This window comes from Oncorhynchus kisutch, linkage group LG6 (genome assembly GCF_002021735.2).
Source record: "Oncorhynchus kisutch isolate 150728-3 linkage group LG6, Okis_V2, whole genome shotgun sequence".
NCBI lineage: Eukaryota > Metazoa > Chordata > Actinopteri > Salmoniformes > Salmonidae > Oncorhynchus > Oncorhynchus kisutch.
In genome coordinates this window covers 4,491,699-4,512,144 of record NC_034179.2, presented here as the reverse complement: position 1 = coordinate 4,512,144, position 20,446 = coordinate 4,491,699, and the positions used below count along the sequence as shown (strand labels likewise).

The 20,446-nt window shown below is 46.6% G+C and overlaps 1 protein-coding gene across 1 annotated transcript in view; it reads right to left on the bottom strand.

Moving 5' to 3' along the window:
* The window catches only part of ift74 (intraflagellar transport 74), a 51,387-nt gene that overhangs the window by 24,384 nt on the left and 6,557 nt on the right, over positions 1-20,446 (bottom strand). Inside the window, exons 4-15 of the mRNA XM_031826028.1 lie at positions 20,339-20,387; positions 20,160-20,258; positions 19,922-19,982; positions 19,766-19,825; positions 19,591-19,652; positions 15,061-15,199; positions 12,615-12,677; positions 10,473-10,616; positions 9,167-9,207; positions 8,999-9,078; positions 5,113-5,166; positions 981-1,078 (exon numbers count right to left, since the gene is read on the bottom strand). Coding sequence (XP_031681888.1) covers positions 981-1,078; positions 5,113-5,166; positions 8,999-9,078; positions 9,167-9,207; positions 10,473-10,616; positions 12,615-12,677; positions 15,061-15,199; positions 19,591-19,652; positions 19,766-19,825; positions 19,922-19,982; positions 20,160-20,258; positions 20,339-20,387 — 950 coding nt within the window. The remainder of the gene's footprint in view (positions 1-980; positions 1,079-5,112; positions 5,167-8,998; positions 9,079-9,166; positions 9,208-10,472; positions 10,617-12,614; positions 12,678-15,060; positions 15,200-19,590; positions 19,653-19,765; positions 19,826-19,921; positions 19,983-20,159; positions 20,259-20,338; positions 20,388-20,446) is intronic.

Here is a 20,446-nt window from a genome sequence, read left to right as displayed (position 1 = left end):
CTCTCTCTCAAATTCTTTGTAGATCTGTGTAATCTGAGGAAAATATGTGTCTCTAATATGGTCATACATTTGGCCAGTGTTTAGGAAGTGAAGCTCAGTTTCCACCTCATTTTGTGGGCAGTGTGCACATAGCCTGTCTTCTCTTGAGAGCCAGGTCTTTCTCAATAGCAAGGCTATGCTCACTGAGTCTGTACATAGTCAAAGCTTTCCTTAAGTTTGGGTCAGTCACAGTGGTCAGGTATTCTGCCACTGTGTACTCTCTGTTTAGGGCCAAATAGCATCCTAGTTTGCTCTGTTTTTTAGTAAATTCTTTCCAAAGAATCTTTTTGTTTTCTCATTTTTTGGTTGTGTCTAATTGTGTTGCTGTCCTGGGGCTCTGTGGGGTCTGTTTGTGTTTGTGAACAGAGCCCCAGGACTAGCTTGCTTCGGGGACTCTTCTCCAGGTTTATTTCCTCTGTAGGTGATGGCTTTGTTATGGAAGGTTTGGGAATCGCTTCCTCTTAGGTGGTTGTAGAATTGAACAGATCTTTTATGGATTTTGATAATTAGCGGGTATCGGCCGCGTGTTTATCCCATTTAGTGAATTCTTGATTGGTGAGTGAACCCCAGACCTCACAACCATAAAGGGCAATGGGTTTTATAACGGATACAAGTATTTTTAGCCAGATCCTAATTGGTATGTCAAATTATATGTTCCTTTGATGGAACATTCACAGTTTTGTGGAAGATGTTCAGGTCAAGGTATGTATAGTTTTTTGTGTGGTCTAGGCCAATGGTGTCTAGATGGAATTTGGATTCGTGGTCCTGGAAATTTGACCTTTTTTAGGAACACCATTATTTTGGTCTTATTTACTGTCAGGCCCCAGGTCTGACAGAATCTGTGCAGAAGATCTAGGTGCTGCTGTAGGGCCTCCTTGGTCTCTCTCTCTCTCTCTCTCTCACACTCACACACACGCACACACTCTCTCTCTCTCACTCACTCTGCTGGAGTGTTCCAGTAGAGCTACGATGATGGCCTGTGTCTGACGGTTTTTCTCCACCTCTGTAGCTTTAGTCTCATCAAATGAATCCAGAAAACCTGTGGAAATATGAATCAATGCCAGATAAACGATCAGTATAGACTACAATACTGCTTACACATAGGATTTACACTATTTAGGCTGTAAAATAAATAAAACGGACAATGTTTATATGACCCCCCCTCTTTATAAACAGGCCAATTTTGACAACATTCTTGCCTGAATACACCTTTTAGTCCTCCCGTGTGCACGCCTGCACGCCGGGGAGGACTGGTAGTAGTGGTGTGCAGGGTGGGCGTCGTCTATTTTAATAAATACATTGAATATACACCATTAAAAATTCTAGCCATTATCAATTGCTTTAGGCAGGTTCCTAAGAAACATTATAAGGACGAATAAAATGTGTTTTCAAAAAGGAAAATAATATTTTGAGTTTTAATTGGGCATGTTACAGGTCTGTGTAGCCGTGGTTACACCAGCCAAATTAAATCAATAGTTTATTATTTTGTTAACGAAACAGACAAAGACACACCTATCCGATCACAGTCAACACAGATACAGTGGGGCAAAAAAGTATTTAGTCAGCCACCAATTGTGCAAGTTCTCCCACTTAAAAAGATGAGAGAGGCCTGTAGTTTTCATCATAGGTACACTTCAACTATGACAGACAAAATGAGAAAAAAAATCCAGAAAATCACGCTGTAGGATTTTTAATGAATTTATTAGCATATTATGGTGGAAAATAAGTATTTGGTGAATAACACAAAGTTTATCTCAATACTTTGTTATATACCCTTTGTTGGCAATGACAGAGGTCAACAGATCTTTTTAAGTGGGAGAACTTGCACAATTGGTGGCTGACTAAATACTTTTTTGCCCCACTGTATATTTTCTAATAAGAATATAATGGAATATAACAGAACTTGTCACAGGAATGTGTGATACCGCTGACATATTAAAAGTGATATTTAGAAACAGTTTGTGCTGTTTTCATCCACCTTTCATCTCTTTCCTATAATTATCATTTTTTTTGTCATTTTACCCCTTTTTCACCACAATTTCGTGGTATCCAATTGGTAGTTACAGTCTTGTCCCATCGCTGCAACTCCCGTATGGACTCGGGAGAGGCAAAAGTCGAGAGACATGCGTCCTCCGAAACACGACCCCACCAAGCCGCACTGCTTTTTGACACACTGCCCCGCTTAACCCGGAAGCCAACCGCACCAACGTGTCGGAGGAAACACCGTCCAGCTGGCGACCGAGGTGAGCTTGCAGGCGCCCGGCTCACCACAAGGAGTCGCCAGAGAGCGGTGAGACAAGGAAATCCAGTGTCTCCAGCCCGCTAGCTGTCTGAATCACAGTGTCTCCAGCCCGCTAGCTTTCTGAATCACAGTGTCTCCAGCCCGCTAGCTGTCTGAATCACAGTGTCTCCAGCCCGCTAGCTGTCTGAATCACAGTGTCTCCAGCCCGCTAGCTGTCTGAATCACAGTGTCTCCAGTCCGCTAGCTGTCTGAATCCCAGTGTCTCCAGCCCGCTAGCTGTCTGAATCACAGTGTCTCCAGCCCGCTAGCTGTCTGAATCACAGTGTCTCCAGCCCGCTAGCTGTCTGAATCACAGTGTCTCCAGCCCGCTAGCTGTCTGAATCACTGTGTCTCCAGCCCGCTAGCTGTCTGAATCACAGTGTCTCCAGCCCGCTAGCTGTCTGAATCACAGTGTCTCCAGCCCGCTAGCTGTCTGAATCACAGTGTCTCCAGCCCGCTAGCTGTCTGAATCCCAGTGTCTCCAGCTCGCCTAGCGTAGTAGCGACTACCAAACGTCTTTCTGACTCACCTATTTCTGCTCTTTGGACCCTATGATCACTCGGCTACACATGCCTCTCCCTAATGTTAATATGCCTTGTCCACTGCTTTTTGGGTTAGTGTATTATTGTTTAATTTCCCTGTAGAACCCCCAGCCCCGTCCAACATGCCTCTTTTGTCCCACCCCCACACGTACAGAGACCTCACCTGGCTTAACTGGTGCCTCCAGAGACACAACCACTCTCATCATCACTCAATGCCTAGGTTTACCTACACTGTACTCACATCCTACCATACCCTTGTCTGTACAGTCGTAGCCTAAAGTTTTGAGAATGACAAATATTAGTTTTCAAAGTCTGCTGCCTCAGTTTGTATCATGGCAATTTGCATATACTCCAGAATGTTATGAAGAGTGATCAGATGAATTGCAATTAATTGCAAAGTCCCTATTTGCCATGCAAATGAACTGAATCCCCCAAAAAACATTTCCACTGCATTTCAGCCCTGCCACAAAAGGACCAGCTGACATCATGTCAGTGATTCTCTCGAGTGTTGACGAGGACAAGGCTGGAGATCACTCTGTCATGCTGATTGAGTTTGAATAACAAACTGGAAGTTTCAAAAGGAGGGTGGTGTTTGGAATCATTGTTCTTCCTCTGTCAACCATGGTTACCTGCAAGGAAACAGGTGCCGTCATCATTGCTTTACACAAAAAGGGCCTCACAGGCAAGGATATTGCTGCCAGTAAGATTGCACCGAAATCAACCATTTATCAGATCATCAAGAACTTCAAGGAGAGCGGTTCAATTGTTGTGAAGAAGGCTCGGGGTGCCCAAGAAAGTCCAGCAAGCATCAGGACCGTCTCCTAAAGTTGATTCCGCTGCGGGATCGGGGCACCACCAGTACAGAGCTTGCTCAGGAATGGCAGCAGGCAGGTGTGAGTGCATCTGCACGCACAGTGAGGCGAAGACTTTTGGAGGATGGCCTGGTGTCAAGAAGGGCAGCAAGGAAGCCACTTCTCTCCAGGAAAAACATCAGGGACAGACTGATATTCTGCAAAAGGTACAGGGATTGGACTTCTGAGGCCTGGGGTAAAGTCATTTTCTCTGATGAATCCCCTTTCCGATTGTTTGGGGCATCTGGGAAAAAAAGCTTGTCCGGAGATGACTACCATCAGTCCTGTGTCATGCCAACAGTAAAGCATCCTGAGACCATTCATGTGTAGGGTTGTTTCTCAGCCAAGGGAGTGGGCTCACTCACAATTTTGCCTAAGAACACAGCCATGAATATAGAATGGTACCAGCCATCCTCCGAGAGCAACTTCTCCAAACCATCCAGGAACAGTTTGGTGACGTACAATGCCTTTTCCAGCATGATGGAGCACCTTGCCATAAGGCAAAAGGAATAACTAAGTGGCTCAGGGAACAAAACGTCAATATTTTGGGTCCATGGCCAGGAAACTCCCCAGACGTTAATTTATTGAGAACTTATGGTCAATCCTCAAGAGGCAGGTGGACAAACAAAAACTCACAAATTCTGACAAACTCCAAGCATTGATTATGCAAGAATGGGTTGCCATCAGTCAGGATATGGCCCAGAAGTTAATTGACAGCATGCCAGGGCAGATTGCAGAGGTCTTGAAAAAGAAGGGTCAACACTGCAAATATTGACTCTGCATCAACTTAATGTAATTGTCAATAAAAGCCTTTGACACTTATGAAATGCTTGTAATTATACTTCAGTATTCCATAGTAACATCTGACAAAAAAATTCTAAAGACACTGAAGCAGAAAACTTTGTGGAAATTTATATTTGTGTCATTCTCAAAACTTTTGGCCACGACTGCACATTATGCCCTGAATCTGTTCTACCACGCCCAGAAATCTACTCCTTTTATTCTCTGTTCCCAACACACTAGACAACTACAACATTTTCCAACAACATTGAACTGCCAAAGGGGGCGGAGTTGCAATCTACTGCAGAGATAACCTGCAGAAAACTTGTGCTGCCTAGCAACCATCAAGAGTTTAAGAGCGTAGAGCGTGCTAATGTCGCCTCAGCATTATGGCTACGTTACATACTAAGCCGTAGGCAGAACTTGAATGAAATTATTACTACGTCGTTTTGGCGGAAATAAAAGTTGTCTTTGATACCGGGAATAACTTTCAGATATAAAGAAAAGGACGAAAAAAGTTGGCAGGGAAAACATCTTAGACTGAAAGGGATACAAGATATGTAACTTTCTACAACCTACGCAGGAATGGTTCACAGAAAGTATGTAATGGTCAACTCACTGTCCATAGTCTCATCTCTCTTCTTTAGTTCTTTGTACTTCTGGTTTCGTTCACCTGTTGGACAAAAAGTGAGTTGTTACTTGAGTATATAGTCTAACCGCTCTTAGAATTAGAGGTGACTTGTGGAACCCTTGGAGATCTGCGAGGAACCATTGTTAGTCAATGGTTCATACTTGCACCTTTGGTTAGTTGAGAGGTTCTGGGAGGACCTTTAATGGATCAATATAGCAACAGGTTCATGGAGGAAACCTGGAGGGATTTGATTTATTAGGATCCACATTAGCCGACGCCAATGGTGACAGCTAGTCTTACTGGGACACATAACGAACAAAAACTTTACAGACAAAATACTTGACAATTTTCATACATTTAAACAACATGTAGTGTGTGTGAGTGTGCTTCTATCAGTGGAGTGGGGGCGTGGCTTAGTAGTTTACATACATTTAAACAACATGTAGTGTGTGTGTGTGCTTCTATCAGTGGAGTGGGGGCGTGGCTTAGTAGGGGCGTGGCTTAGTAGTTTACATACATTTAAACAACATGTAGTGTGTGTGAGTGTGCTTCTATCAGTGGAGTGGGGGCGTGGCTTAGTAGTTTACATACATTTAAACAACATGTAGTGTGTGTGTGTGAGTGTGCTTCTATCAGTGGAGTAGGGGCGTGGCTTAGTGGGGGCATGGCTTAGTAGTTTACATACATGTAAACAACATGTAGTGTGTGTGAGTGTGCTTCTATCAGTGGAGTGGGGGCATGGCTTAGTAGGGGCGTGGCTTTAATCAATATTTTTTTGGGGCCACCTGTTACAGTCTTCATCAGTTCTGTTGTATTGTCATCACGTTAAATTAAACACTGACAGTTTCATAGCGTCAATGAGGCTAACAGAGGTCTATGAGTTCCTCAAGAACCTATGCAAATCCTAAAGCTAGAATAGTTACCAATTTATTACTATATGTAATCAGCAATGTTAATATTAATAATATGACATTAAAATATGTCATATGCATAAATATTAAAGGAAAACATAAATGTAAAGTGTACAAACTTAACATGATGAACAGGAATTACATTTATGCTAACGGGTTTGCCAAAAATACATTTGAGACACAGCCAATCATTCAATCTGATTGGCTACCAAAACTGTAATATATTATTAAAAAGGTTCAAATTAGAACCCCTAGCATTCCAAAAAGGTTCCAGTTTGAACCTTTACACAGGGGTTCCTCTAGGACCTTCTTTTAACTGGAGAGATTCTGGCGGTGTGGCATTCCAAAAAGGTTCCAGTTTGAACCTTTACACAGGGGTTCCTCTAGAACCTTCTTTTAACTGGAAAGATTCTGGCGGTGTGGCATTCCAAAAAGGTTCCAGTTTGAACCTTTACACAGGGGTTCCCCTAGGACCTTCTTTTAACTGGAGAGATTCTGGCGGTGTGGCAACCCAAAAAGGTTCCAGTTTGAACCTTTACACAGGGGTTCCCCTAGGACCTTCTTTTAACTGGAGAGATTCTGGCGGTGTGGCAACCCAAAAAGGTTCAAGTTTGAATCTTTACACAGGGGTTCCCCTAGGACCTTCTTTTAACTGGAGAGATTCTGGCAGTGTGGCAACCCAAAAAGGTTCCAGTTTGAACCTTTACACAGGGGTTCCCCTAGGACCTTCTTTTAACTGGAGAGATTCTGGCAGTGTGGCAACCCAAAAAGCTTCCAGGCACCTTTACTTCTAAGACTGTAGAGTCTATATAAAGTAAAGTGGAAGTAGTTTGTTCCAAACTAATGCTACTGGAAGGATGGCCTAGTCTAGTTGATTAGTATGTTGGAGGAGTTTGGTGGAGAACAAGAGGGACACAGTAGGCCTCTTACCGTCTGGTCATGACGAGTCAGAGGATATGAGCCAGAGATGAGGACAGGAAACAGTCAGAGGATATGAGACAGAGATGAGGACAGGAAACAGTCAGAGGATATGAGAGATGAGGACAGGAAACAGTCAGAGGATATGAGAGATGAGGACAGGAAACAGTCAGAGGATATGAGACAGAGATGAGGACAGGAAACAGTCAGACGATATGAGACAGAGATGAGGACAGGAAACAGTCAGACGATATGAGACAGAGATGAGGACAGGAAACAGTCAGAGGATATGAGACAGAGATGAGGACAGGAAACAGTCAGAGGATATGAGACAGAGATGAGGACAGGAAACAGTCAGAGGATATGAGACAGAGATGAGGACAGGAAACAGTCAGAGGATATGAGACAGATGAGGACAGGAAACAGTCAGAGGATATGAGACAGATGAGGACAGGAAACAGTCAGAGGATATGAGACAGATGAGGACAGGAAACAGTCAGACGATATGAGACAGAGATGAGGACAGGAAACAGTCAGAGGATATGAGACAGAGATGAGGACAGGAAACAGTCAGAGGATATGAGACAGAGATGAGGACAGGAAACAGTCAGAGGATATGAGACAGATGAGGACAGGAAACAGTTCGATCAAAAGCATTGATTGAAGTAAAGAAGTCTGTTAGAACAACATGATGCAGTGTATATTAGGACAGAGTAAACAACAAGCATATTTATGTTTCTACTTCCTCCAAGTATTGAGAGCTACAGTATGGATGCATCCCAAATGGCACCCTATTCCCCATATAGTGCACTTTTACCAGGGCCCGGTGGCAATAGGGAATATGATGATCATGATGGCCCAATAACATCTGTTAAATATGTGTATGTGACCAATAGCATCTGTTAAATATGTGTATGTGACCAATAACATCTGTTAAATATGTGTATGTGACCAATAACATCTGATAAATATGTGTATGTGACCCAATAACATCTGCTATCTGATAAATATGAGTATGTGACCAATAACATCTGCTATCTGATAAATATGAGTATGTGACCAATAACATCTGATAAATATGAGTATGTGACCCAATAACATCTGTTAAATATGAGTATGTGACCAATAACATCTGTTAAATATGAGTATGTGACCAATAGCATCTGTTAAATATGAGTATGTGACCCAATAACATCTGTTAAATATGAGTATGTGACCAATAACATCTGTTAAATATGAGTATGGACCAAAAACATTTGATGTGAAGTGTAATTTGGGTGTGGTCATTCAGGCTTTCCTTCATTAAGTGTCCCCGGTGTGGGACTTCAAAACACCTCTACCATGGACCACCAGCCATGTTGACTTCCCCTCTGGAGTCTAACAATACAATACACATCCCCATGGAGACCAGAGCAGCAGACAGGCGTCTCACAGAGAGGCGTCTACAGGATGCCCGAGTCCCAAATGGCACCCTACGTAAGTGCACTAGGTAGGGAATAAGGTGCACTAGGAAGGGAATAGGGATCCACTAGAAAGGGAATAGGGTGCACTAGGTAGGGAATAAGGTGCACTAGGTAGGGAATAACGTGCACTAGGAAGGGAAGAGGGATCCATTAGGAAGGGAATAGAGTGCCATGTTGGGATGCAGGATATATGTGCTACCCTGGTCAGGACAGGATGCTGTAATCTATGCAGGCAAGGCGGAGTGGAGAGAGTTGTCTTGGACGGTATCCAGAGGCCTTAATGGATTTATATCCAATTCACTGAACTGTTACTGAACACAACTACAGGACAATGCTCCCGTCTCGCCCCCCTCCCCCCCCCTCCACCACCCTCATTGGGCCAAGTGCCCAAAACTCTCCCATCCCAGCCCACTCCCCATCCACTCCACCCCAGTGCAAAGCTCTTGTACGAGACTGTGAATGTTCTAAAAATATCAAAAATAAAAATGTCAAAAAACTCATCATCTCATTGTTCTACGGGACTATGAAACCCGTCAGATATAACATCTACGACCCCAGTGGAGAGATCTAATCAGTCCGTACCTTGGTGTTCCTCCATGTTATTGTCAAGCTGTCGGATCTCCTCGTTGATCAGGCTCATCTTCTCACGCATCTCAGTCAACCTGTTAGAAACGTCACAGAGTTATAAAACAGGCATATCACTTTGGTTGGCTAGGATAAGACTTTAAAATGATCACAGAAACTACGTACTGTCTTTCCATGCTTGCTGTTTCCTGGTTGTCTTCTTTTACCTTGGAGAGCAAAACAAGGCGACATTTTGAAGCATAACACACAGATTCAACTCACTAAACCTTAAAATATACACCTCTTTACCAAACTTCTCCACTCCCTCATCCCCCCCAAAAATGACATCGACGATTGTGACATCAGCCTTCCGGTTACTGGCCCAAAACTCTAACCTCGAGGCTACCTGCCGCAGCCTTCCGGTTACTGGCCCAAAGCTCTAACCTCGAGGTCACCTGCCGCCCATATTTAAAGACAGAGACAAATGTATGAAACCATTTAAGGTTGTGGTTTATTTTATTTATTTATTTTATTTTTTATTTTACCTTTATTTAACCAGGCAAGTCAATTAAGAACACATTCTTATTTTCAATGACGGCCTGGGAACAGTGGGTTAACTGCCTGTTCAGGGGCAGAACGACAGATTTGTACCTTGTCAGCTCGGGGGTTTGAACTCGCAACCTTCTGGTTACTAGTCCAATGCTCTAACCACTAGGCTACGCTGCCGCCGTCCCTCTCCTCTCCTGTTTAAACAGCCTGTCCCTCTCCTCTCCTCACCTGTTTAATCAGCCTGTCCCTCTCCTCTCCTGTTTAAACAGCCTGTCCCTCTCCTCACCTGTTTAAACAGCCTGTCCCTCTCCTCACCTGTTTAATCAGCCTGTTCCTCTCCTCACCCTCTCCTCACCTGTTTAATCAGCCTGTTCCTCTCCTCACCCTCTCCTCACCTGTTTAAACAGCCTGTTCCTCTCCTCACCCTCTCCTCACCTGTTTAAACAGCCTGTTCCTCTCCTCACCTGTTTAAACAGCCTGTTCCTCTCCTCACCTGTTTAAACAGCCTGTTCCTCTCCTCACCTGTTTAATCAGCCTGTCCCTCTCCTCACCTGTTTAAACAGCCTGTTCCTCTCCTCACCTGTTTAATCAGCCTGTCCCTCTCCTCACCTGTTTAATCAGCCTGTCCCTCTCCTCACCTGTTTAATCAGCCTGTCCCTCTCCTCACCTGTTTAATCAGCCTGTCCCTCTCCTCACCTGTTTAATCAGCCTGTCCCTCTCCTCACCTGTTTAATCAGCCTGTCCCTCTCCTCACCCTCTCCTCACCTGTTTAATCAGCCTGTTCCTCTCCTCACCCTCTCCTCACCTGTTTAAACAGCCTGTTCCTCTCCTCACCCTCTCCTCACCTGTTTAAACAGCCTGTCCCTCTCCTCACCCTCTCCTCACCTGTTTAAACAGCCTGTCCCTCTCCTCACCTGTTTAAACAGCCTGTCCCTCTCCTCACCTGTTTAAACAGCCTGTCCCTCTCCTCCTGGGGCGATCCCATGCTCTTGTCCTCTGCCACCATGGCGTCTCTCTTCAGCTCCAGCTCCTGAAGCTTCTCGTGTAGTAACACAGCTTCCTGTTTCACCTGGGAGTGATACAGCTCCTACGGACATCACACAGGACAGAGGGGACAGAAGGGATTGAGTCAGTGTGGATGGACGGGTCTAACTACCTGTTTGGTGGAAGGCCCTGACTCCCTCTATGGGACCAACGACATCTACCCTGGTTTAATACAACCACGATGGCAACAGACTAAAAGGTGTGTCTGACTAAAATGAACATTTTGGGGGTTTTCAGGTAATGTATGAACATGATTATTAGATACAGTATCCAATCTATAACCATTAAAACATGCTCTTCAAACCTTGATTTGATCATTGGTCATTGTAATGGATATGATTCAGCCTATGAGTGAGCGAGCTTGTTGATTCAGCAGATGAGCGAGTGAACTTGTTGATTCAGTCCATGAGTGAGTGAGCTTGTTGATTCTGCCCATGAGTGAGTGAGCTTGTTGATTCAGCGAATGAGTGAGTGAGCTTGTTGATTCAGCCCATGAGTGAGTGAGCTTGTTGATTCTGCCCATGAGTGAGTGAGCTTGTTGTTTCAGCCCATGAGTGAATGAGCTTGTTGATTCAGCCTATGAGTGAGCGAGCTTGTTGATTCAGCCTATGAGTGAGTGAGCTTGTTGATTCTGCCCAGCCCAGATAACTAGGTGAGACAACCACATATCACAGTCATAGTCAGCACATTCATCTTCAGATAGCTAGGTGAGACAACCACATATCACAGTCATAGTCAGCACATTCATCTTCAGATAGCTAGGTGGACCAGTCATAGTCAGTACATTCATCAGATAGCTAGGTGGACCAGTCATAGTCAGTACATTCATCAGATAGCCAGGTGGACCAGTCATAGTCAGTACATTCATCAGATAGCTAGGTGGACCAGTCATAGTCAGTACATTCATCAGATAGCTAGGTGGACCAGTCATAGTCAGTACATTCATCAGATAGCTAGGTGGACCAGTCATAGTCAGTACATTCATCAGATAGCTAGGTGGACCAGTCATAGTCAGTACATTCATCAGATAGCTAGGTGGACCAGTCATAGTCAGTACATTCATCAGATAGCTAGGTGGACCAGTCATAGTCAGTACATTCATCAGATAGCTAGGTGGACCAGTCATAGTCAGTACATTCATTAGATAGCTAGGTGGACCAGTCATAGTCAGTACATTCATCAGATAGCTAGGTGGACCAGTCATAGTCAGTACATTCATCAGATAGCTAGGTGGACCAGTCATAGTCAGTACATTCATCAGATAGCTAGGTGGACCAGTCATAGTCAGTACATTCATCAGATAGCTAGGTGGACCAGTCATAGTCAGTACATTCATCAGATAGCCAGGTGGACCAGTCATAGTCAGTACATTCATCAGATAGCTAGGTGGACCAGTCATAGTCAGTACATTCATCAGATAGCTAGGTGGACCAGTCATAGTCAGTACATTCATCAGATAGCTAGGTGGACCAGTCATAGTCAGTACATTCATCAGATAGCTAGGTGGACCAGTCATAGTCAGTACATTCATCAGATAGCTAGGTGGACCAGTCATAGTCAGTACATTCATCTCCAGATAGCTAGGTGGACCAGTCATAGTCAGTACATTCATCAGATAGCTAGGTGGACCAGTCATAGTCAGTACATTCATCAGATAGCTAGGTGGACCAGTCATAGTCAGTACATTCATCAGATAGCTAGGTGGACCAGTCATAGTCAGTACATTCATCAGATAGCTAGGTGGACCAGTCATAGTCAGTACATTCATCAGATAGCTAGGTGGACCAGTCATAGTCAGTACATTCATCAGATAGCTAGGTGGACCAGTCATAGTCAGTACATTCATCAGATAGCTAGGTGGACCAGTCATAGTCAGTACATTCATCTTCAGATAGCTAGGTGGACCAGTCATAGTCAGTACATTCATCAGATAGCTAGGTGGACCAGTCATAGTCAGTACACTCAAGGTGAGGAGGAGGATAATTAAAATATACTCTTTGAAGGGAATAGGGTGCCACTCGGGATGCACTCTGCCACTCACTGCTTCAAACGTCTCCTTCCGTGTTATGAGGGTGTCCAGCTCTTCCTGACGACCATCCAGCTCCTGAGAGAAAGACACACAGGAAAACTTTAGTCCTTGATACTGACACCTGTTTAGCACGAGGCCGTCTGTCGTTGTTATCTATATGGCCAGCAGGGGCTGAGTCATGCAGCTTTACTTACTAACAGTTCTCACTGGACATCAAGGACTGCTGTCTGATTGGGTAGCTACTGCTGTCTGATGGGGTAGCTACTGCTGTCTGATGGGGTAGCTACTGCTGTCTGATGGGGTAGCTACTGCTGTCTGATGGGGTAGCTACTGCTGTCTGATAGGGTAGCTACTGCTGTCTGATGGGGTAGCTACTGCTGTCTGATGGGGTAGCTACTGCTGCCTGATGGGGTAGCTACTGCTGCCTGATGGGGTAGCTACTGCTGTCTGATAGGGTAGCTACTGCTGTCTGATGGGGTAGCTACTGCTGTCTGATTGGGTAGCTACTGCTGTCTGATAGGGTAGGTACTGCTGTCTGATGGGGTAGCTACTGCTGTCTGATGGGGTAGCTACTGCTGTCTGATAGGGTAGCTATGGCTGTCTGATGGGGTAGCTATGGCCGTCTGATAGGGTAGCTACTGTTTCTGATGGGGTAGCTACTGCTGTCTGATGGGGTAGCTACTGCTGTCTGATGGGGTAGCGACTGCTGTCTGATAGGGTAGCTACTGTTTCTGATGGGGTAGCTACTGCTGTCTGATAGGGTAGCTACTGCTGTCTGATGGGGTAGCTACTGCTGTCTGATAGGGTAGCTACTGCTGTCTGATAGGGTAGCTACTGCTGTCTGATGGGGTAGCTACAGCTGTCTGATAGGGTAGCTACTGCTGCCTGATAGGGTAGCTACTGCTGTCTGATAGGGTAGCTACTGCTGCCTGATAGGGTAGCTACTGCTGCCTGATGGGGTAACTACTGCTGTCTGATGGGGTAGCTACTGCTGTCTGATAGGGTAGCTACTGTTTCTGATGGGGTAGCTACAGCTGTCTGATAGGGTAGCTACTGCTGCCTGATAGGGTAGCTACTGCTGCCTAATGGGGTAGCTACAGCTGTCTGATAGGGTAGCTACTGCTGCCTGATAGGGTAGCTACTGCTGCCTGATGGGGTAGCTACTGCTGTCTGATGGGGTAGCTACTGCTGTCTGATGGGGTAGCTACTGCTGTCTGATGGGGTAGCTACTGCTGTCTGATGGGGTAGCTACTGCTGTCTGATTGGGTAGCTACTGCTGTCTGATTGGGTAGCTACTGCTGTCTGATGGGGTAACTACTGCTGTCTGATAGGGTAGCTACTGCTGTCTGATAGGGTAGCTACTGCTGTCTGATAGGGTAGCTACTGCTGTCTGATGGGGTAGCTACAGCTGCCTGATAGGGTAGCTACAGCTGCCTGATAGGGTAGCTACTGCTGCCTGATAGGGTAGCTACTGCTGCCTGATGGGGTAGCTACTGCTGTCTGATTGGGTAGCTACTGCTGTCTGATTGGGTAGCTACTGCTGTCTGATTGGGTAGCTACTGCTGTCTGATTGGGTAGCTACTGCTGTCTGATGGGGTATCTACTGCTGTCTGATAGGGTTGCTACAGTAACTGTTCCAGAGCACAGCACATAGAGTTCCCCACCACGTGACACATCACTAACTTATCGTGACAATAAATAAGCCCAGAGTCTCTTCTTTAACTGAAGGACTCCCATCCTCCATTGCCCCCGTGACATGGCTGTAGACTCCTATCTAAAGGCGTAAGGAGACATTGGAGTCTACAGCCATGTCACAGGGTTACATTCTCCCATCCATTCATAAAGTATCTCAGAGTAGCAGTGCTGATCTCGGATCAGGTCGTCGTCCCCCCGTCCACATACAGTGCCTTCAGAAAGAATTCACACTCCTTGACTTATAATTTTTTTGGTTATTACAGCCTGAATCTCTTGTCACTGGCCTACATACAGTACACAGTTCAACAGGACAACAACCTAAAACACAAGGCCAAATATACAGTGGAGTTGCTTACCTAGAAGACAGTCAAGGGGGAACAAGTCAAGGGGGAACAAGTCAAGGGGGAACAAGTCAAGGGGGAACAAGTCAAAGGGGAACAAGTCAAGGGGGAACAAGTCAAGGGGGAACAAGTCAAGGGGGAACAAGTCAAGGGGGAACAAGTCAAGGGGGAACAAGTCAAAGGGGAACAGGTCAAGGGGGAACAAGTCAAGGGGGAACAAGTCAAGGGGGAACAAGTCAAGGGGGAACAAGTCAAAGGGGAACAAGTCAAGGGGGAACAAGTCAAAGGGGAACAAGTCAAGGGGGAACAAGTCAAGGGGGAACAAGTCAAGGGGGAACAAGTCAAGGGGTGTGAATAATTTCTAAAAGGCATCTCATTCATTAAGATGTAAAACACCAAACTGATCCTGAATCAGCTCGGACCTGTAGCAGCTCGTCGTTGCTGGCCTTCATGGCAGCGTACTGGTCCTGTTTCTCTGGAGACATCTTTTTGATGATGTCATCAGCGGCCTGCTTCTCCCTCTCCATCTCCTCCTCCACCGCACGGATCATCTCCTCCTTCCTAAAGAAACCAGAGGTAGGATAACGTCTTCCTTCCTATAGAAACCAGAGGTAGGATAACGTCTTCCTTCCTAAAGAAACCAGAGGTAAGATAACGTCTTCCTTCCTATAGAAACCAGAGGTAGGATAACGTCTTCCTTCCTATAGAAACCAGAGGTAGGATAACGTCTTCCTTCCTATAGAAACCAGAGGTAGGATAACGTCTTCCTTCCTAAAGAAACCAGAGGTAAGATAACGTCTTCCTTCCTATAGAAACCAGAGGTAGGATAATGTCTTCCTTCCTATAGAAACCAGAGGTAGGATAACGTCTTCCTTCCTATAGAAACCAGAGGTAGGATAACGTCTTCCTTGTTGATTACTGGAGGAGCTGGGACTGAGGACCAACTGTTGATTATGGGAGGAGCCGGGACTGAGGACCAACTGTTGGCTACTGGAGGAGCTGGAATTGAGGTGGGAGCTGGGACTGAGGACCAACTGTTGACTACTGGAGGAACTGGGACTGAGGACCAACTGCTGACTACTGGAGGAGCTGGGACTGAGGACCAACTGTTGACTACTGGATGAGCTGGGACTGAGGACCAACTGTTGACTACTGGAGGAACTGGGACTAAGGACCAACTGTTGATTAAGGGAGGAGCTGGGACTGAGGACCAACTGTTGACTACTGGAGGAGCTGGAATTGAGGACCAACTGCTGACTACTGGAGGAGCTGGGACTGAGGACCAACTGTTGACTACTGGATGAGCTGGGACTGAGGACCAACTGTTGACTACTGGAGGAACTGGGACTAAGGACCAACTGTTGATTAAGGGAGGAGCTGGGACTGAGGACCAACTGTTGACTACTGGAGGAACTGGGACTGAGGACCAACTGCTGACTACTGGAGGAGCTGGGACTGAGGACCAACTGTTGACTACTGGATGAGCTGGGACTGAGAACCAACTGTTGACTACTGGGGGAACTGGGACTAAGGACCAACTGTTGATTAAGGGAGGAGCTGGGACTGAGGACCAACTGTTGACTACTGGAGGAATTGGGACTGAGGACCAACTGCTGACTACTGGAGGAACTGGGACTGAGGACCAACTGTTGACTACTGGAGGAACTGGGACTGAGGACCAACTGCTGACTACTGGAGGAACTGGGACTGAGGACCAACTGTTGACTACTGGAGGAACTGGGACTGAGGACCAACTGCTGACTACTGGAGGAGCTGGGACTGAGGACCAACTGTTGACTACTGGATGAGCTGGGACTGAGAACCAACTGTTGACTACTGGAGGAGCTGATGACTTCACAAGGTGTTAATGACTAGACTATATAACACAGTGGTATGAGGAGGTGTTAATGACTAGACTATATAACACAGTGGTATGAGGAGGTGTTAATGACTAGACTATATAACACAGTGGTATGAGGAGGTGTTAATGACTAGACTATATAACACAGTGGTATGAGGAGGTGTTAATGACTAGACTATATAACACAGTGGTATGAGGAGGTGTTAATGACTAGACTATATAACACAGTGGTATGAGGAGGTGTTAATGACTAGACTATATAACACAGTGGTATGAGGAGGTGTTAATGACTAGACTATATAACACAGTGGTATGAGGAGGTGTTAATGACTAGACTATATAACACAGTGGTATGAGGAGGAGCACTCTAAGCAGATCTCGAAGACTGTTAAAAAGTGACACCAGGGCCCTTTACTCATTAAGCGTCTCTGAGTATTAGTAATGATTTAGGATCAGTGCTGCATTTTAGTTCCTAATGAATAATATGACATGGACACGGGCAACCTGATCCTAGATCAGCACTGCTACCCTGAGACAGGAGGCTTATTGCCTCTATTGACACTGTGGTATGAGGAGGCCCATGTCCTGAGGAGACTTTAAGCTTTAGGCCTTGGATCCTGGCCTAACTGACGGGCGCCCCCAGGTGGTGAAGGTAGGAAACAACACCTGCACTTCACTGATCCTCAACACTGGGGCCAGTGTCGGGCTATATCACCGCCTGGTACGGCAACTGCGCCGCCCACAACAGCAGGGCTATCCAGAGGGTGGTGCGGTCTGCACAATGCATCACCGGGGGCAAATTACCTGCTCTCCATGACACCTACAGCACCTACAGCACCCGTCTGTTTGCTCCTATCCCACCCCCAGGCATAGTCCCAGTCAGTGGGATGCCTGACTGTCTGTTTGTTCCTATCCCTCCCCCAGACATAGTCCCAGTCAGTGGGATGCCTGGCTGTCTGTTTGCTCCTATCCCTACCCCAGGCATAGTCCCAGTCAGTGGGATGCCTGGCTGTCTGTTTGCTCCTATCCCTCCCCCAGGCATAGTCCCAGTCAGTGGCAGTGGGAAGCCAGTTGTGGGAAACACCTGGAAGTTTCTCCTGGGTATGGTAGCCATCGCCCTGACCACCTCTATGCTCATCGTGTGTGCCGTCAAGACCCAGTCCTGGTACAAGCTGCTGTTCAACTACCGGCACCAGTGGCTGAGAGAGGAGGAGGATGCTAACATGTTCACTACAGGATGCTACTCTAGCTTCAGCTTGGGCATGGAGCATACGGAGACCAGCACCCATGAGCTGGACCACGGGCAGGATGGGTTGGGTGATGAGGAGGGGGCGGATGGATACATAGAGGACCACTGCATTGAGACTGGGAACTACAAAGACAACACAACACAGAATAATGTATCTATTCTACTTAGCACTGATAGTATCTGTGCTAGTGAATGGGATTGAATCACTGAATCAGAAAGCCATAGTTCTCCCATCTGTAACCCAGGTCTCCAACAGGTCAAACATAGTGGAGGTCAGGTGTCTCCAACAGGTCAATCATACTGGAGGTCAGGGGTCTCCAACAGGTCAAACATACTGGAGGTCAGGGGTCTCCAACAGGTCAATCATACTGGAGGTCAGGGGTCTCCAACAGGTCAATCATACTGGAGGTCAGGGGTCTCCAACAGGTCAATCATACTGGAGGTCAGGGGTCTCCAACAGGTCAATCATACTGGAGGTCAGGGGTCTCCAACAGGTCAATCATACTGGAGGTCAGGGGTCACCAACAGGTCAAACATAGTGGAGGTCAGGGGTCTCCAACAGGTCAATCATACTGGAGGTCAGGGGTCACCAACAGGTCAAACATGGTGGAGGTCAGGGGTCTCCAACAGGTCAATCATACTGGAGGTCAGGGGTCACCAACAGGTCAAACATGGTGGAGGTCAGGGGTGTCCAACAGGTCAATCATACTGGAGTTGGAGACCCCTGGTGTAGGTTGGAGACCCCTGGTGTAGGTTAGAGACCCCTGGGAGACCCCTGGTGTAGGTTGGAGACCTCTGGTGTAGGTTGGAGACCTCTGGTGTAGGTCGTCTGGTGTAGGTCGCCTACAGTGTAGGTTAGAGACCCCTGGTGTAGGTTGGAGACCCCTGGGAGACCTCTGGTGTAGGTTAGAGACCCCTGGTGTAGGTTGGAGACTCCCTGGGAGACCTCTGGTGTAGGTTGGAGACTCCCTGGGAGACCTCTGGTGTAGGTTAGAGACCCCTGGTGTAGGTTGGAGACTCCCTGGTTTAGGTTGGAGACCCCTGGGAGACCCCTGGTGTAGGTTGGAGACCCCTGGTGTAGGTTGGAGACTCCTGGTGTAGGTTGGAGACCCCCTGGTGTAGGTTGGAGACACCCTGGTGTAGGTTGGAGACCCCTGGGAGACCCCTGGTGTAGGTTGGAGACCCCTGGGAGACCTCTGGTGTAGGTTGGAGACCCCTGGGAGACCCCTAGTGTAGGTTGGAGACCCCTGGGAGGCCTCTGGTGTAGGTTGGAGACCCCTGGTGTAGGTTGGAGACCCCTGGGAGACCCCTGGTGTAGGTTGGAGACCCCTGGTGTAGGTTGGAGACCCCTGGTGTAGGTTGGAGACTCCTGGGAGACCTCTGGTGTAGGTTGGAGACCCCTGGGAGACCTCTGGTGTAGGTTGGAAACCCCTGGGAGACCCCTGGTGTAGGTTGGAGACCCCTGGGAGACCCCTGGTGTAGGTTGGAGACCCCTGGGAGACCTCTGGTGTAGGTTGGAGACCCCTGGGAGACCTCTGGTGTAGGTTGGAAACCCCTGGGAGACCCCTGGTGTAGGTTGGAGACCCCTGGGAGGCCTCTGGTGTAGGTTGGAGACCCCTGGTGTAGGTTGGAGACCCCTGGTGTAGGTTGGAGACCCCTGGTGTAGGTTGGAGACCCCTGGTGTAGGTTGGAGACCCCTGGTGTAGGTTGGAGACCCCTGGGAGACCCCTGGTGTAGGTTGGAGACCCCTGGTGTAGGTTGGAGACCCCTGGTGTAGGTTGGAGACCCTTGGTGTAGGTCGTCTAAGGTTTTGTCATATTAAATAAATGTTTGAGTACTTACTCTCGTCTTTCTGTGAATATGACATCCATACTTTGAGCCTCTCGGTCGTTCTGTGCTTTCAACTACACAAAACACAGTATGCAAACAGTCAGGGTTAGGACTGAAACTAAACGTATTCTATCTCGGAGATAATTCACGTATAAAACTGTTTGCTAAAATGATCAAATGTAGTCACCATATTGAAGTCATTTATCACTTCCTCCATCTCAGTGTTGGTGTTCAACTTGTCAACTAGCTGAAATTCAAAACAAACAAAGGTGTAACGGCAGTGTTTAGTACATCCTAAAATAATAACATCATATCGTCTTCATCAAAATAGAACCGTGTGTACCATGTTGTAATCTGCCAGTTGTCCCTGTAGATCTTTCAGTTCACCAGCAAGTCCTTCTGCTCTGCAGGGGGTAAAACAACAAGACCATTAGAGACCATCCATATAAACCTTGGATGATGAGAACATGAGAACCAATTGAGGATTAAACAACAACAAAAAGGGGTGTCTCTGAGTTGTCGATACAAAACCACCCTTAGGAAATACACGATGCACAAATAGACCTATCTGATTACTTTACCTTTTCTCATAGGAGAGGTAAACAGAGTTCTCCTGATTGAAGGTGTCAATCTCCTTCTGCAGTTTGCTGGTCTCCGTTGTCAGTTCGTTGATCTTACTCCTGTTGAGACACATAGAAGACCACGGCACATGACGATACAGTATACAACACGTGGTTCTATATGTTCTATTCAGGCTTACCTGAGAAGGCCAAGGTAGTAGGATTTATCCAGAATCTGCCTCTGAGGTCCTGGAAAATGAGAGCGAGAGAGAGACAGATCTCATGTCATCTTGGCCATGTTCTGTTAT